The sequence below is a fragment of the Neolamprologus brichardi genome, chromosome 7 (assembly GCF_056152115.1).
Source record: "Neolamprologus brichardi isolate AB-2024 chromosome 7, ASM5615211v1, whole genome shotgun sequence".
Taxonomy (NCBI): Eukaryota; Metazoa; Chordata; class Actinopteri; order Cichliformes; family Cichlidae; genus Neolamprologus; species Neolamprologus brichardi.
The window spans coordinates 10,210,783-10,229,353 of record NC_142110.1 but is presented as its reverse complement, the minus strand read 5'-3'; the positions used below and the strand labels follow the sequence as shown (position 1 = coordinate 10,229,353).

Genomic DNA, 18,571 nt, shown 5'->3' with positions numbered 1-18,571 from the left:
TTTTTTGGAACATACATTCAGCAGAAACTTCTCAATCACAATGTAGCATTAATTTTATATACATACATATATATATATATAGGTTTTGTAGACTAAAAACTAACAATTGAGGCCATAAACTTATCAGGAAAACATGTCCTGAAGTCTTAAATCAGGAGACTTCCCTTACACACTGTTTAAAAGAATGTAGAATTAAGTGAAGTGAAAACCTTCCATATAGGTTTCCCTTCCCTCCCTCCCGAGCTTCTTCTTCTATCCAGTATTTTTTCAGCACCTTTGCTGAGGAACAAACAAACAACATGCAAACTATACCTCTGTCTGGACAGAGAAAACAGAAGCAGGGGCCACTTTTTGAGAAGTGCCGGCTTATCAAGCATTCAGCTGCCATAGCAACAGTCAGTGTGACTCAAGGTCCATTAAGCTTTGGTGCTGACACCCTGACTTTGTTCTCCTTTCATACTCACCCTCCCTTATTTCTTCCATGCATTTGAGAGCAGAGAATGAGTGAGATCGGGCCTCTTTATCATGTTTTGACTCAAGCTGAAACCAAAAACTGACAAATTTGTTTAAAAAATTATTTACCATATATGACTTTTAATTTCTATCGTATTTGCTGAATCTGGGTTATTTAGGTTTTCGTGGAGAGAAAAAAATCTCACTGATGATTTAGAAGTCTCAAAACACAGTTTGCATCACATATGACACACTAGGCATTAACGGGTTAATAAAACATTACATGTTCAGCTAAACTCCACTGAACACAGTGAAGGTTTGTTCAATAATCAGATGATAAAAGAGAGTTAGCGTTTCTTCTTTCCAGAGATGTGTTCTAGAAAAGACGAAGGTCATTCGAATGCTAGTAAGTGAGTGTCACCACTATTTTAACTGCAGGAAGTGCAGATTTGGTGATTCGTCAGCCCACAAGTCAGATGGATACCAGTAATCACTGACTCACAGTGCAACCACTGTTAAAGTTTTCATTGCTGTAAATCTGGGAGATGGAGGAGCAACGCTGATTATGAGACATTTTGGGGCTGTTGTCTTTGGACACAGGAACAAAAAACCCTAATGAATTAGAGAGTAGCTTCACGCTGTGGTGTACAATAGTTGTGCACTAAAAGTAGTTCTCTTTAATTGGTAAGTTTTTATAAGGGGAGATCCTGTTGTTTCTAAATGCAAGCAACCTACCACACCCTCAACTTTTTTTTATTAGTGGTTTTAAAATACCTCCTCCAGTCCTACCACATGCTAAAAGCGGACACACTAGAACAGTTCATCATGGCAGGGGTTTACAGTGGACCCACACACTGTTCTAATGCTTCATTAGTGTCTTGTGACTTACTTAAGCAGAGATGATAGAGTCTGTTAGTCACAGACCGGGAAAAAACACTATGATTAAATAATAAGAATATTTAAGTTAAAAACCCCTTCGTCTTTGTCAGCATCTGTTTGTGCGTTCTTTTTCTGAAACACTGAACAACAAGTTTTGTGACAACTGGTGCACACTGGAACCCCACCCAAGGGTCAAACAATAGTTTTTGGGACTCCTAGTTCCAGTTATAGAGAAGAATACCTGGCTACACTATAGTTAAACCGATGTAAGCTATTTAAACTTTCTATTCTTTCAATGGTCCTCTGGGAGTCTGCTACACCAAAGAAAGGCGTTTACACTCAATCAGATGTGACCTTTCATCTCCAGTGGATGTGTGTTTTTGTGTGCAAACATTATTGTGAGACAGACTTGGCTCCGTGCACACGGGCACCTCGTGTGTCTATGAATAATGACCAGTCACTTCCTCTGTCTGTGTCTGATTGGGCCATTGTCTGTAAGGCTTCTACAGCCAAATCGAAGAGGATTTATATCCACACGCACATGCCGAACGCTCAGCCTGATAACAGCAGCACTCGCTGGCTTTCACTGGAGTTCCTGAGGAAGAAGCTGCCAGCATGTTTTTTATCAGATATTGAAGATATTAACATAAGAAAGTCTTTTTTAATACAATAGGTTTATGTAAGAGGAGTACTTACATAATCTGGTATATACTTGAAAGCAAAAATGGCTAAATTTAAAGTTCAGGGTGGCATAATTGTGTCTCTTTATAAATAAGGTGGCTCAAACGGATTCAAATACCTTCTGCATACACGTACAGCTTATCCGCAAACATCAAAGTGCAGTTTCAAAATTGCAGCAAGTCTGTCCAGCTGACAGTGAGGACAGTTTTAGTGGTCTCGTGCTTGAACACAGTTACAAACACCTATCTAATCTCCACAGCTCTGGCCCATATGTAACCAACACTCACACAGTCACTCATTCCATTTCTACTCTGCCTGCTATTTTTAGCAGCATGCTACATTAGCACTTAACACTCCATTGACAACGTGCAGTACAGTAAAAGTTTTGATAAGATCACTGATTTTCTTTCATCGTGCACCCACAGGCACGCATGACTGTTTTGGGTTTTTTTGTTCATAATATCCCCCCCCCACCATTTTCTCCCTCTCATCCTTCTGTCCATTGTTTTCCCAAGCTGTTAAAATTCCTCGGCTGTGACCTGTTCCTCCCTTCACACCCTTTCTCCTCTTCAACTCCCGTTTTCGTTTTCGCCTTATTTCTGTTCTCCTGTTTGATACTCGTTTCATGTTTCTGTCTGTCTATTACAGCTGATAGATGCAGACCGTCTTGTGTTCTTAAGTAGCCGACACTCTGCTCTTTCCTAAGCACGAAATACACTCAGACATTGAATGTGTGTGTGCAGACAGAGAGGTCTGACTAAACAAAGCAAGGGCACTTCAATCGGCAGGACCGCAAAAAGCTTCTTTCCCCCGTATCACGCCCCAGACCCCTCATCACACACACACACCACAACCACAGCCCAGAGCAGAGCCCACAGTCCCTCAGGGAGGGAGGAGGGGTCAGAAGGAGGGGAGGCACAAACGCCCCCTCACTTTTTAACGCTCCTAGCAAAGCTCTAGGAGAGGAGGAAACTTAACTTTACACACTTTCTCTCCGCCAGCACAAGCACATGCTTACAGATGGTGAGCACCCACCACCTCAGAACTTTCAGCTTCCCTGCACCTGGGAGGATTTAAGATACACATATGTTTTGGAGTACGTCTAGAAGGAACTTTCTGGGTTTGGCTTCTTTGATGGTTGTCAAAGGATCGGAAAGGAGGCAAAAAGAAAGTGAGATCTCCAAAGTGAGATCATCCAGTGCTGGGATCCTCTGTGGACACGACTGCCTGGTCTGGACCTGATCATAGAGCTCCAGATTAGGTCCTCCTCTCTTACCAACTCCTCCTTTTCAGCCCCGATCCCCCCCCCACCCCACCCCACCCCACCCCACCCCTCCTCCTTACCCATTGCGTTTTCTTTCAAAACAAATTGGAACATACAGTGAAGAGACCCGGCTGAAAGCTGCGCGGATTTAATGTGAAGCACGTTTTTTTCTGTGAGAAGTCCTGAAGAGTTTCTGTTTTTCCTAAATCTCAGGTGTTCCAATGGCGTCAATTGGAGAACCTCTACTTCAGAGAGAAGAAGTTTTCGGTGGAAGTTCATGACCCCAGGAGGTAAATTTATATCACAAACTGAAGCTGAGATTGATTTGATGCCGTTCTTTTCTAAGAAACCGTTTAATTATCAAGCATTCATGTCCTCTTTGTCCAGAAGTCCTCATTGGACGATCGTGATCTTAAATCAGTCAATTTAATGATGAATGTTCTTGCAATTGATCTGTGGTCTCAAGCCTAATATCTGGAACTCATAAAAGTCTTGCATCAGTTAAGAAATGCCTTCCAGTAGCTTTTACTGTAAATTACCACTGCGGCCCGAGTCAATATGTTGAGATTCAGATTCCATACTGCGCGGTACACGGAAAGAGAGATAGAATCTAATTGAGTAATGGCTGAAAAATTTGTCTTGGCAACAGTGCAAGATATTGAGGATGTCCTGGTGGAGCCCGCCACGGATTGAAAGGCTGATTATTAACATGCTCGTGCAGCCACATGCATGCAAAGAATACACGCGCACACAAACATGCACACATATATGTTAAACCCTTGGTAGTTGACCACAGAAGGATAGATGGCTGTGCGATAGCTCTTTTGCGGAGGAAGTGACCTCTCTTGTGTTTATTTAACATGGCTATATGTGTGGAGTGTTATTCCAGTGACAGAGGCAGGGAGGGAATGGGAGAAAAAGAGACAGACAGGGTGAAGCAGAGAGCAGCGGTGTTTTCTTTAAAGGAAGCTGTCATTAGAGGGAGCTGGTCTGTTGCTCAGCTACAGATGTGTGTTTAAAAAAGGATGACTAAACAATGGGAAACATCGTGTGTGGCTTTGCAAAATGTATCTCTATCAGGACAGTTCTCCTCAGGCTTCAAAAGAAGCTCGCTCTCTAAGTAGCAGCACTAGTCACTGGAGCAGTCCAGTGGGAGTGTTTTCATTGCTGTAAACATGTAGCCATCTTTTTCATTCAGTGTATATAAGGAGGCTTTGTGTCCGCTCCTACTGTAGGGCGTCGGTAACGAGAAGGACGTTCGGTCACAGCGGCATTGCTGTGCATACCTGGTACGCCTGTCCTGCCCTCATCAAGTCCATCTGGGCCATGGCCATCAGCCAGCACCAGTTCTACCTGGACCGCAAACAGAGCAAGGTCAGTCTCTCCCACGACGTTTTAAGTCAAAGCGTACGATAGATCTCACGAAATAATTACAATTCTACAAGGCATGGTCAGCAGGAGTGGCGGGTTAACAGTTTACAGATGTGTTAACACAGCCTGTCCATGCTCGTCCATACAGTCAAAGATCCATGCAGCGAGGAGTTTGAGCGAGATTGCCATAGACCTGACAGAAACAGGAACACTGAAGACATCCAAACTGGCCAACATGGGCAGCAAGGGCAAGATCATCAGTGGCAGCAGTGGCAGCCTGCTCTCCTCAGGTCAGTGCGTGTTTGCTGCTTCAGAGGAAAATAACCACGTGGGGGAAATACCCCGACAAAGATTTGTCTTTGTGCTCGCATCTGTTGATGATGAGGAATCCTGCTGACAACCGGAGAGACAGAAACAGCTGTGGCTGGAAAGAGACCAGCGTTTCTGTGTTGAATGTTCTCAAACATATACTGTGCTCACACCACACCCAGTGTCTTTCAGTATGTATAGAACACCACTCCCATGTCACACAGACTCATCCTCCAGAGGCCCCCGACTCCTCTAATTTTAGTGGGTGAGAGAATGAGAGGGGCAGAGGGTCAGCGAACAACTTTGCGTGGCCTTTAAAACAATGCTTATCAGTGCTGAACAAGTAACGAGTGTGACGGGAAGATTTGTAACACTAGCTAAAATTAGAGTTGGGAGGGAAAATGCCCTTTTACTCCCATACAGCCACATACAATGTGTTCCATGCCAGGAAATCAAGTGCAGCAATTCCATTGATGAGAAACACCAGTACTGTAACCTGATTCGCTACTACTGTATAAATCACTTTAAGTTGCATGCATTAGTCCAGCCAAGCATAATCTATGATTAGCATGTACGTAACTACACGGTCAGCTGTTTAAAGTATTTCACACTTTACTGAGTCAATTACTGTTGCCGGGGAAGAACGCAGTTCCCTTTCAGTATGCGTTGTCTGCTTGGGCTTGTCATTTCGCCATTGATCACCTCGGTTAGATTTACTCCCTCCTTCTGTTTCACCTCCACCTAGCCCTTGCTCTTCTCATATATCCCTTCCTAACCTTCCCCTATCCTCCTCTGCGTTCTTCTGTAGTTCTGTTCGCACCTCATATCATTCAGTGTTTCGTCATTTTGTCTATCTGTGTCTTGTCACTTCTTTTTGTGATTACAGTGTTGATTTCTTGATGACTAGGGTAGATCTTAGTCAAACAGCATGAACAGGAACTGTGACGCATCTGTGACACGTCTAAACGGGGCTTTCGAAATAGATCTAAATTGTAAAGTCTTCAGAAATCTTTCAACGTTCCTCCAAAATAGAAGAAACTCTTAATGTAATTTGGGTTTATCTAAGAATTATAGACAGCTGTTTATTTCTAACAAAAACATTTTCACCAGTACTTTTTAGTATTTGCGTGTCCATCTGTCCGTCATCCCCACATAAGGGGTCAATGAGAGAGCAAGAAACACAGTGTGACTGGGAGGGTATGAGTTGTTTTCAAACAAGACTGGCACCACCTCGGGGTCTTGGAGATGTGCGTCACCGACTTTGTCCTAAACTGCCCCTTCCTCCTTATCGAAACGTTCCACTCACTTCCTTGTAAACATCCTGCAAGACTAGCAGGTGCACAAGCTATTTCTCCCTCTGCTTCAGATTCTGCCTCGGAACAGTACTCTGACTCCTGTCTTCACTTTACGTGTTGTTTGCACCTTGCAGGCTCTCAGGAATCGGACAGCTCCCAGACGGCTAAGAAGGACATGCTGGCAGCGCTGAGGGCCAGACAGGAAGCTCTGGAGGAAACGCTAAAGCAGAGACTAGAGGAACTCAAGAGCATCTGCATACGGGAGGCGGTAAGCGAAAATAATTGTTTGAATTGGTGAATATTTTGAAAAAGCGTAAATCCTTTCTAATCTCATTTCAGTGGCCTCACACTTCCTACCTTCCTTCTCCTTAAATTTTTCCAGGAGTTGACTGGAAAGCTTCCAAAGGAATATCCACTGGATCCGGGAGAGGAGCCGCCAACTGTGAGACGGAAGATCGGTACCGCCTTCAAACTGGATGAGCAGAAAATTCTACCTAAGGGAGAGGTGAGGCCATAACTTCCATTTCTTTTACTGGCACCTTATCTCTCACTCCAGTCTCATACTCCCCAAATAAAAACATGAGCTCATTTAGCAGAGTCAGCATTTGAAATGAATACCTAATAGTATATGTATTTGGCCAAGTGGTGTAATGCAGCAGCTGGAATATGTCAGCGTTAATTAGTTTAGTGAGTTTATCTCCTCTTAAGCTAGCTGTAATGTTAATGGTCCGCACTGAACAGTAGTGCTGTTTAAGGGCTCTGTGTTATTCTGAGCAAATCAAGGGTTTCCTTAGGATTTAAATGAAGCTAATATACTCTACATATTACTCTCAAAATGTAGTGGGATGAGGATTCACATGATAATAAAGTAACCGATTCTATCAGAATTTAATTTTGAAGTAACAAAGAAAACTGAGAACCCTGAAAAGCCACAATCTGAGACATCTTGATCTTGTAAAGTAGCTTTGTCTCGCTGCCGGTTTTGTGCCACGGTTAGATTTTCCAGAGCAGCAGAACTTCTAAATATAGCCCGGCTGGTTTCTCACCACAGGAAGTGGTGATAGTAGGATTGTGTGTGCTCCTGCATGTGTGCAGGCATTCATGTGGGTGTGTTCCACAGAGGTTTGTGTGCTTTGAAAAGAATCCAGGGACACGATATCACAAAAGTGCATCGCAAGCACAAACGGTGTTTCTTGATCTACACGGAGCACCTTAAACTCGTAGACACACAGAAACAGAAGCCGCTCGGCTGTAGCGTAAAGCCACTGTTAGTGAGAGGGATTCTTCAGAAATGAGGTAGCCCACTATGAAGTCAACCCAAGTGAATACATCATTGTTCTGCCTCTGTGGAGACAAGTGAAATCATGTGTGTGCGCGCTCAGATGTCAGTGAAGGAATTACGTGCTAGATGGACACAGTGTGTCACAGGACTTTGTTTTCTTGTCATGTTCATGAGTTTTAACAGTAGAGGTATGTCTGTATACATTTTACTGTCCAGGCAACACACGCAGTATATATACAGTGCATTAAACAGAATATGTTTACTTTGTTCACCTGTTTGATTTGAGAAGTCTCAGGAGAGCTGTAGAAGAGGAGAGGACAGATTGATGGAGAGGCGTTATTACTGGGGACAGAGTGTCTCAATAGAGATTATCCAGTGGTGAGAAAATGCACGGCTGCAGCACAGATAAATGATTTCAGTGTGTTTTCTCTGGCAAGGCTTTCTGTATGTGTATAACCGAACTACATTGCATGGGAGAGTTATTCTGAATCCGTGTCTGCAAACTAGAACTTGTTATTTTTGGATCATTCCTACATTTCTGTTGCTAAAAGCTGCGAGTGGATCCAGTAACTTAGTGCTTGTGTTACTCTAAGTTTGCAATCATGTTTGTGTATTTGCCAGGAAGAAGAACTTGAGCGTTTGGAGCGGGAGTTTGCCATTCAGTCACAGATTACCGAGGCAGCCAGGCGTCTCGCCAGCGATCCTCACGTAAGCAGTAAAAAGCTGAAGAAACAGAGGAAGACTTCTTATCTGAATGCACTGAAGAAGCTCCAGGAAATTGAGAACTCCATCAATGAGTACCGGGTCCGCTCTGGCAAGAAGCCTACGCAGAGAGCGTCGCTTATCATAGAAGGTACCAATAAACTGCCTGTTCACTTAGGGAAAATCAAATCGCTTTCATATCTATGTCATATCAATTTGCTGTAATTGCCACCACAGACAGCAATATTCTTATCTGTACTGTTATATAAACCCACCCATTGTATGGCGAGGCTAGTCATTTTCAGTATTTTTGCTATTGATATAATAAAGATCCGAAAACAATGACACTGACACAAAAGCTTTTAGATTTTGTAACCTCTTGTTTTTGTTTTTATGTCCCATAGAAGCCAATATTGGCTCTGAAGACAGCTCATTGTCTGATGCACTGGTCTTGGATGATGGTGAGTTTCCGTCCCTTGCCTTATTCCCATTGATAGCTGTGCTGTTCCTAATAATAATATAATGTCTAATCCAATCATTACTTTGTTTCAGATGATCCTCAAGTTACAGGTACCCCCACCTTCTCTCCAGTAGCTTCACCTCATAAGGGGCTCCCTCCAAGACCACCATCTCACAGTCGCCCCCCTCCACCGCAGTCCCTGGATGGCCTGCGACACCTGCACTACACACGCTCTGACTATGACAAATCCCCTATCAAACCCAAGATGTGGAGCGAATCATCACTGGATGAGCCCTATGAGAAAGTCAAGAAACGCTCATCTCACTCGAGGTATGAGTGAGTTTGCCTTTAAATTTGTAATATAGCAATGTGATCTCTTGCTATATTTAATCAGAGTTAGACAACAAGTAGTTCATTCAAGTTACTGTTAGAGGAGTGTGTGTGCAAGAAGTATAATTGCAGAGAGGAACTGCAGCCAGCAAATGTAGAAAGTCAGTGGATGCTGATGATAATAATTGCATTTATTTTGAATGTAACTTATTAACTTCTGTCTAGTCACAGGCGTTTCCCGAGTTCGGGCAGTGCAGAAGCAGGGGGTAGTAATTCTCTGCAGAGCAGCCCCATTAGGAACCTTCCTCACTGGAATTCTCAGTCCAGCATGCCATCAACTCCGGACCTGAGGACCAGGACCCCGCACTATGTACATTCCACCAGGTCAGTTGATATACCTTCGTTTCCTGGCAGGTAAACTGACTAAGCCTTGTTTCCCAACTGGAAATAAGCCATTGGACCTCTTCACTTTAGCTCTCCTTTGCTGCTCTTTCTATTTTTCCATTTACTTAACTAGAAATTACAGCAGTTTCTGTGTTAAATAAGTTAGTAGATTTTTAAGCCCAGTCTTTACACTTAGTATTTCTGCCAACTCTCACAGGTCAGTGGACATCAGTCCCACCCGTCTGCACAGTCTTTCTCAGCACTTTAGGAACCGCAGCTCCAGCCTTGAGTCCCAGGGCAAACTGCTGGCATCCGATTCCGACGCACATCCGCACACCCTGGGCAGCCCTGACTTCTTCCTCGGCCCAGGACGCAGCTCCAATGGCTCCGACCCACTGGATGACTGTTCATCCTGCACCAGCCAAAGCAGCTCGGAGCATTATTACCCGTCTGGAGGACCCCCTGGCAGTAACCCAAATTACTCTACTCTGGGAGAAGATTCACCCTCCAAAGCCAGGCAGAGGCAGAGGCAAAGACACAGGTAAGAGCAGGGAAATATACAGTGGGGCAAAAAAGTATTTAGTCAGCCACCGATTGTGCAAGTTCCCCCACTTAAAATGATGACAGAGGTCAGTAATTTGCACCAGAGGTACACTTCAACTGTGAGAGACAGAATGTGAAAAAAAAAAAAAATCCATGAATCCACATGGTAGGATTTGTAAAGAATTTATTCGTAAATCAGGGTGGAAAATAAGTATTTGGTCAATAACAAAAATACAACTCAATACTTTGTAATATAACCTTTGTTGGCAATAACAGAGGTCAAACGTTTACTATAGGTCTTTACCAGGTTTGCACACACAGTAGCTGGTATTTTGGCCCATTCCTCCATGCAGATCTTCTCAAGAGCAGTGATGTTTTGGGGCTGTCGCCGAGCAACACGGACTTTCAACTCCCGCCACAGATTTTCTATGGGGTTGAGGTCTGGAGACTGGCTAGGCCACTCCAGGACTTTCAAATGCTTCTTACGGAGCCACTCCTTTGTTGCCCGGGCGGTGTGTTTTGGATCATTGTCATGTTGGAAGACCCAGCCTCGTTTCATCTTCAAAGTTCTCACTGATGGAAGGAGGTTTTGGCTCAAAATCTCACGATACTTGGCCCCATTCATTCTGTCCTTAACACGGATCAGTCGTCCTGTCCCCTTGGCAGAAAAACAGCCCCATAGCATGGTGTTTCCACCCCCATGCTTCACAGTAGGTATGGTGTTCTTGGGATGCAACTCAGTATTCTTCTTCCTCCAAACACGACGAGTTGAGTTTATACCAAAAAGTTCTACTTTGGTTTCATCTGACCACATGACATTCTCCCAATCCTCTGCTGTATCATCCATGTGCTCTCTGGCAAACTTCAGACGGGCCTGGACATGCACTGGCTTCAGCAGCGGAACACGTCTGGCACTGCGGGATTTGATTCCCTGCCGTTGTAGTGTGTTACTGATGGTGACCTTTGTTACTTTGGTCCCAGCTCTCTGCAGGTCATTCACCAGGTCCCCCCGTGTGGTTCTGGGATCTTTGCTCACCGTTCTCATGGTCATTTTGACCCCACGGGATGAGATCTTGCGTGGAGCCCCAGATCGAGTGAGATTATCAGTGGTCTTGTATGTCTTCCATTTTCTGATGATTGCTCCCACAGTTGATTTTTTCACACCAAGCTGCTTGCCTATTGTAGATTCACTCTTCCCAGTCTGGTGCAGGTCTACAATTCTTTTCCTGATGTCCTTCGAAAGCTCTTTGGTCTTGGCCATGGCGGAGTTTGGAGTCTGACTGGTTGAGGCTGTGGACAGGTGTCTTTTATACAGATGATGAGGTCAAACAGGTGCCATTCATACAGGTAACGAGTGGGGGACAGAAAAGCTTCTTACAGAAGACGTTACAGGTCTGTGAGAGCCAGGGATTTTCCTTGTTTGAGGTGACCAAATACTTATTTTCCACCCTGATTTACGAATAAATTCTTTACAAATCCTACCATGTGAATTCATGGATTTTTTTTTCACATTCTGTCTCTCACAGTTGAAGTGTACCTCTGGTGCAAATTACTGACCTCTGTCATCATTTTAAGTGGGGGAACTTGCACAATCGGTGGCTGACTAAATACTTTTTTGCCCCACTGTACATATATATATGTTCATGTGTAAGACTGTCGTATATCATTTTTTGTTTTCTCTGCAGGTCTGCAGGTCACCTGGGTTCCTCTAACTCTGGCTCAATGCCAAATCTGGCAGCTAAGAACGGTTCTGGTGGAGGATTAGGTGGTAGTGGAGTGGGAGGGGGACACCATGGCGTCTACCTCCATAGCCAGAGCCAGCCCTCTTCCCAGTACCGCATCAAAGAGTACCCTCTATATGTAGAGGGCAGCCCCAACCCCGTGGTGGTGCGCAGCCTGGAGAGTGATCAGGAGGGACACTACAGCGTGAAGGCTCAGTTCAAGACCTCCAGTTCCTACACGGCTGGGGGACTGTACAAAGAGGCTTGGGGGGGAGAGGAGGGAGGAGAGGGAAGCGGCCGACTTACGCCGTCACGCTCTCAGATCGTAAGGACTCCATCATTGGGGAGAGAGGGTGGTGGAGGCGGAGGAGGTGGGAGGGCGGCCGTTTCTGAAGAACTGCGGTGCTGGTACCAGAGGTCTTCAGGGAGCCTAAAGGAGAGGAGTCACTCACATTCGGGATCCACATCCTCTGAGACTGGGTCACAGCAAGGAACTCTGGGACATGGTCGAGGAAGTAGAGTAGGAACACTCGCCAAAGGCTCACCAGGTAGGTCTCATCGTGAAACCTTATCTTAAACAGGTGAACCGATATCAGCGGTCACAGCCTAATACTCATAGCCTTGAGATTATGAGACTGGCACGCTACTGCACTGAGAAGGCATGCAGTACATCCCTGCTGTCACTAATTTTGTCAAATGACCCCGTGACAAAAAAGCAAACCAAGGCCATCGCCACATGTAAAGCATGGTTTGAATTCCTTTGCTCCTCAGCTTATTGGAACTACTGAGGGATCGTTTAGCTTCAGATCTTCTGACTGAGAGCAGTTCTATATTAGTTTTCCATAAATGTTTAGATTATAACAACAATAGTTAATAATTAAACGGTTTACAAATATCTCTGCATTCAGAAAAAATGACAGAGCTTCTTAAGCTAATATTTTAATTTCACGAGGGTAGACAGTTGCTCAGTTTGACTAAATATGGAGTTTGAGCAGCAGGAAAATACACTTTTAATCTTTTCTAGTGGTATTGATGTTTTTGAAGAAGGGATGGGAAATTTTGCAATAGACTGTTTAAGGCGTCAGTAGAGTGAGGCGTGTGTGTGGGTATGAAGCAGTGTTCCTCCGGTTGGCTGCTTGAGCTAAAAGGCAAGCCTGTTAAAACTCTAGCTTTGGATAGGAACATATATCCTATCCAAAACTGGATCTCTCTCTTCTACTCTTTTGTCTTTTTCTCTTTCTCATTAACCCCAAATGGTATCTGACTGGCCCTCCCTGACCCTGGTAATGACAGAGGTCTCTTCCTGTTACAAGGAAGTTCTTCCTACCCACTGTTGTCAAGTGCTTGCTCATAAGGGATCATCTAATCGTGTGGTTCTCGCTCTTAATATAGCTTACAATGTAAAACACTCTGAGATGGCTGTCTGTGTGACTCTATGTAAATTGAATTGAATTGACAAACTGATTTGTGTTGGTCTTGGTTGTAATTTACTAGCTGGTATTGCTGATTTTAAAAATGCAACTAAAACTCCAAATCTTTATTTTATGAGACCTTCACGCTGCCTGCTGTGTGACCCATGCGTGCAATAATTAATGAGATTATTCATGTATATTCAGAGATTAGGGTTCCGATTAAGAACTCTTACTGAGTAGTTCAGCAGTTCAACTCGCATTTATTTTTAATTATACATAAATTAATAATGTTTAGCAATTAAAGCTGAATTTAAATGATTTGTGATCTGAAGCCTCACAGGCTTTGGTCACGTCGCACACACGTTAATGTTTCCCGCATTTATGTGAGGATTCTCACATCTTCGCCCAGTTTTCTCACTTGAATGACAATCAACCTTCGAATGTCCCTTCGGGGAAGTAAATATGCATCTTTGTGGCCCAAGCATGACATTTTAGGCCTTGCTCATCTATTATGTGGACGTGTGTAGTAAATGCATTTTTGACAAGTCCATATGAAGAGATAAGGGCTAAGAACAAAATAAAAAAGAAGCCATGCCCCGTGTGAGGCTCGAACTCACGACCTTCAGATTATGAGACTGACGCGCTGCCTACTGCGCCAACGAGGCCTGTTCTCCCCCCCTCAGCCTTCCCACCCAAGCTCACAGTGTATTTCCCACCCCCGAGCATAGCTGGAATTCCTTTGTCTTTCACCTCACTGTAACCTCTGGTCTTTGTGTCACTTGTCTGACTCTACTTTTTTTGCTTTAGCTGCTTCCCCTCACAGCCAGAGGAGTATGACCCCGTCAAGTGAACACGCAGCTACACCCACACCTCCCTGCAGCCCACAACACATCCTTAACTGGCAGAGCGGGTAAGAAACCCACAAGCACGCATAAGGTGGCTGAAAAGCTGCCAAGATGTTGAAGCCGGATAGGAATATTAGGGAAAACTGCATCTGCTGCTCAGCTTTTTTCTCTTTCTTCATATTTGTCCAGGACTCACGCTTAACACACTCACAAACTTCGAGTGTCTGCTTTCCTTTGTGTCGTTGTCTGTGATTTTGGGTGCAAAACACTTCCTAATTCTTTTCAGACTTCAGTCAGATCATATATGTCTGTATTTTCCCGCCTGTTTTCCTGTTTGTGGTCTTTATGTACATTTTTTCTTCACTGTCTTTCTCGATTATCTTACACACCTATTACTCTTAATTTTTTCTCTTGGAAATCTTCTTATTGCTTACTGTTTGTCATTTCTTTCTTGTCCATCTTTCTGTCTTTACTAACCCTCCTTTCCTTATGTGTGTGTCCTCTCTCCTGGTTTAGCGGGACAGCAGACTGCTCTCCTACTGAGGACGTCTGTCAGTCTCCCCCTCAGCCCAGCTCTGATGCATAGAGGTACCGTCTGTGGTCTAAATCTAGCGTAGTACTAGGAAAATGCAATATCAGTAGATTTTAAAGCAAACCTTTTTCATTATAGAACATCAAGACCAAATTTAGTCCAACTTTTCATTCATAAAAATGTATCCCATCAAAACGTGATAAACTAATGCACATCTGTGGGGCACTGACAGTTGTGGTTCATTTCTCATTTCTTGCTCTTTGACGGTGGAGGTATACGTGTCATGAACTCCCTCTCTGCTTGTATCTGCCTGAATTTTGCATGCTTTCTGCTCCGTTCTGCTTTACTGCAGCTCACAAGATTCACTAATAAACAACACTTAACCGTGCACCGTCACAGACCAGAGATTGAACAACAACAAAAAAGCTCACAAACAGCAGACAAAGACAAAAAAGCTGCCCTGCATCTGTTCTGATTCTGGTCTTTCTTCCTCTGCAGGACTTTGAGTGACAGCTGTTTTCTCAGCAGCCCTCTGTGTTCAGAGCTGGCAGATGTCCAGTGGTACGGACAAGACAAGGCCAAACCTGGAACGCTGGTCTGAGACCTTCCTGTGGGGCCTAGAAGAGTCCCATTGCCCTCTCCTACTGCCTCTCCATTGTCCCCCACAATTATCCATCAACAACCGACAACCTCATCCTCAAAGCCCTGCAGAAACCCTGCCCTGAGCAGACTTGACGGGCTGGACGTGAGCCTCCCTCCTCCTAATATCTCACCATCTCTTTATTATGACCTGTCTATTGCAGTTCAGCAGGACAGGGACTACTCGCTGGGCTCTTTAAGGGCAGATTTCACAGGACGGACTGAGAAATGCCACCTCAGCTGTTGAACTGTCACCCTACAGCACCACAGAGCCCTTTCTTTACTCACCTACTGCAGCACACAAATAACAGGGCAACGGGAAGCGAGCGATGGGAAGAGAGAGCACAGCAAAATGTCCCACATGCAACTCAAAACTCAGCAGAAACAACACAGGCCATTCCAGGATCTCTTTCATATTCGTCTTTGGTCCCCAGACTTATTCCAGTGCACTGCCTCCCAGTCAGAGGATACCTGCTGGATTTGAGCCACCAGTTTAAAACCCATTTCCAGGCCCAAACGAACTGTGTTGCATTTCATTCCCATTAACACTTGTTTGTCTTTCTTTTTCTTTATTTCTTCCAGCGTATTTATAAAAAGAAAAGATGACTGAAACGTTCAGGAGTTCTCTCTTTTACCCACAACCACAGACAGTTTCTGAATCGACCAGTCACACCAGAGTTCTTGGGCAGGCACAAAGAAAAAAAGTGAAAACTGCATTCAAAGTGACAATATCAGCATGGTTTCTGAGAGACTGTCTGGATATTAATAAGGACTATAGCAATAACAACCCTAGTAGAAGTCTTTGGACTGGTTTGAATCGGCGGAGTGAATTCAAGGATCATGATAGGGGGAATTTGGATTTGTGGTTGTTTGGCGTTACTCTTTTGCCTTCTTCACTGACTTCATCCTTCGTGTTTATTTTAATATCTGTGATCTTCAGAGGATTTCTCTGTCCGCAGCAGCATGTTTGATCACATGGTGTATGAGCCAGGGAGTAGAGGAGGCTTGGAAGAAAAGGTCATTTATGGGTGCTGTTCAGTCATTACAGCACTTTTTTAAATTTTGTCTGAAGTTTGTTGGTCTGGCCTTTGCGCACTGTTTCATATTAAACCCTGAAAGAAAGAAAAAATGTCTGACATGTCTTGGCATTACTTCTATTTTAATATTGCATTGGCTCAGTGAGAATTGTTTAACCTTTGATCTTGGCTCTACACCAGCTCTCACCATGTTGAGTATCCCTTTATGGCACTGTGTTTACTCATCTTACTTTATCTGTTCCAAATATGTTGGTGCTTTACATTAATACTGTAATTTACTACTGAAATCATTACAAACCACACAGCCCCTTTACTTCCCCACAGCAGAAAGCCATTCTATGAAATTACAGTGAGGCACAGCGGACGGATGACATCCAACGAGGGTTTATTTGGTATTAAGTGAAATAAAAATGTATTTTAACACCATTAAGTCTGAAAGCACAACATTAACAGTGTCTTTGAGGGCTGGACCTACAGTAAGTGTATTCTCATATCAGTGTAACCACAAGGTGTTAAAGGGCAATCCTCTCTGTGTTTCAGGCATCAGATAATTAAAACCCCTGCTGTCAGGGAAGAAACGCTAAAGCCAACACACAAATACTTTAACCCGCTCAAATGGAGAGAATTATTTTTCTCACACGTCCTAATCAATCAAATATTCAGAACAGGGTTAGAAAAGCACATCTAGTTTTGTAAAAAAATAAAAAATAAATAACAATAAAAGGAATTTTGGTTGTTTTTAGCCATTTTCCTTCTCTTCCTTTGACAAATGTTTCCGTTGCAAATTAATGCTCACCACTGTTTCCTTATTCCTCAAAATCTAAATTAACCAAGTGTTATTTTGCTCTAAAACACGTTGTGAATCTCAGTGATAGATCCTATAGCACCATTCAGACTGGACAAAAGGTGTATTGTGCTTCTTGGTATGAGAGGAACGGTACGTCTTTCATTTGTATTTCCTTTATAGACTGCTGTGAGTTGTTGTAATTTGCCCCTTTTTACAATATTTTACTAAGAAGGTTTCGCCCGACCTCCTTCATGGCTAGTTCTCGGACAGTTGTTCCTGCCAAGTTTGGCCAAATTGAATAAGTCTTTAAGCAGAGTTGGAACCAGTGATCACTGGTTACCGCCTAATATGACTTCTTTACTCGAGTGTATTTGAGTTTGATCTTGCTTTTCCCTCCGAAACATTTCTGTGCTAGACAAAAAATCCCACGCATGCCGTGAAGATCCTCTGAGAAAGGAAGACCCCAAAGACAGCGCCCAGCTCCTTCGTGTTACCATTAGCACGTTTTACTCCTTGGTGTCATCCCGCACCAAAAAAAAGTACCATTTTGACCTTGTTGTAATCTCTGACCTCTGAGCTCATTGTGAAGACGTGTGACATCCCTTCCCTTCATATTTCCAAACAACATATTTCCTGTGCTCCATACTAATGTATGAGGTTTTTGTAATACTCCCAAGAGAAGAAATGAACTAACTATTTTATCAAGTCTTTTCCTGTATGTACTGATGGGGCACTGTTAGATTTTGTGGGGTTTTTAACATTCACATCCTTTGTTTTAACAATGTTCCACTTTAAATGAACCAGTATTGTTTTGTTTTTTTTTAAGTTTCGGACATTGTAACGACCCTTTCAGGTGCTACAAAATGACCACTTACTGCTTTGTCACGTAGGATCTAGACATCTCTTCATTGTTATCAATAGATTCAATACCAGATGTGCAAAATGAAGCTTATTTTAACAAACAGTTTAATAGTAGAAGCACTTCCTCTACCAGACAATAGAGCATGTAACTCAATTTTATCAGTTCTCTTCAGCTGAAACAGAACATTAAAGGTGTTGTAGGAAAACAAATGTGGAATTGATTAAAAAAAAAACCTTAATTCCACACTTAATTTATTCTTTTTTCTATTAAGAATTTGTATAGTAACTTTGCATTTTTCAAAACTGTGTTGTTCAAAATTGATGATGAAATTTTCAAGACGAGAAGCTGTGGTGGTTCTTGAGAGTAAGAAAATAAATTATTGATGAATGTTCTCAAGATAAGTGGTCTGTCGTTTCTTTTTTCACTTCTTCCGTTCTCTTTCTCCAAAGTGCTTCAAGATCAGATACCTTGAGGCCATTCAGCTGAAAGGTCATAGTGTCGGCCAGACTTATCAAAGGGAATCCCAACATGTGGTCACCGCTTCCTCTCCTCCGGACACACTCACTCTCCTAACATCCGAGCTTAATTTACTTCCCTCCCTTCTGCACCTTTGAGAGGATTTCCTGTAGAGTCAGAAGGGAAGATACACTCCAAACAGAAAAGATATTACTCATCAGAAGACGTGGTTAAACAGCTCAACAGATCACCTTTTTTAATTTGCTGATATCCACTGAAAAACCAAATCCTCCTTTAAGGAAATTCTGCTGAAATGTGTGTTTAACT

At 43.3% G+C, this 18,571-nt stretch overlaps 1 protein-coding gene and 1 non-coding gene across 11 annotated transcripts in view; one reads left to right on the top strand and one right to left on the bottom strand.

Moving 5' to 3' along the window:
- Nucleotides 1–18,176, top strand: part of frmd4a (FERM domain containing 4A) — a 99,616-nt gene extending 81,440 nt beyond the window's left edge. For 6 of the 10 annotated variants that reach the window (XM_035907106.2, XM_006789453.3, XM_006789452.2 and 3 more), the window contains exons 12-24: nt 3,491–3,567; nt 4,510–4,651; nt 4,797–4,938; nt 6,387–6,520; nt 6,635–6,757; nt 8,156–8,387; nt 8,641–8,697; nt 8,789–9,026; nt 9,252–9,410; nt 9,628–9,951; nt 11,639–12,222; nt 13,894–13,996; nt 14,962–18,176. In XM_035907106.2, coding sequence (XP_035762999.1) covers nt 3,491–3,567; nt 4,510–4,651; nt 4,797–4,938; nt 6,387–6,520; nt 6,635–6,757; nt 8,156–8,387; nt 8,641–8,697; nt 8,789–9,026; nt 9,252–9,410; nt 9,628–9,951; nt 11,639–12,222; nt 13,894–13,996; nt 14,962–15,064 — 2,418 coding nt within the window. In that variant the 3' untranslated portion in view covers nt 15,065–18,176. Of the gene's footprint in view, nt 1–3,490; nt 3,568–4,509; nt 4,652–4,796; nt 4,939–6,386; nt 6,521–6,634; nt 6,758–8,155; nt 8,388–8,640; nt 8,698–8,788; nt 9,027–9,251; nt 9,411–9,627; nt 9,952–11,638; nt 12,223–13,893; nt 13,997–14,447; nt 14,520–14,961 lie in introns of all 10 variants that reach the window. The other 4 variants (XM_087843069.1, XM_087843068.1, XM_006789450.3 and 1 more) reach the window with 3 other exon arrangements.
- On the bottom strand, nt 13,679–13,751 carry trnam-cau (transfer RNA methionine (anticodon CAU)). Its single transcript has one exon. It is a non-coding gene; the product is annotated as a tRNA-Met (tRNA).
- Nucleotides 18,177–18,571: the final 395 nt, after the last annotated feature.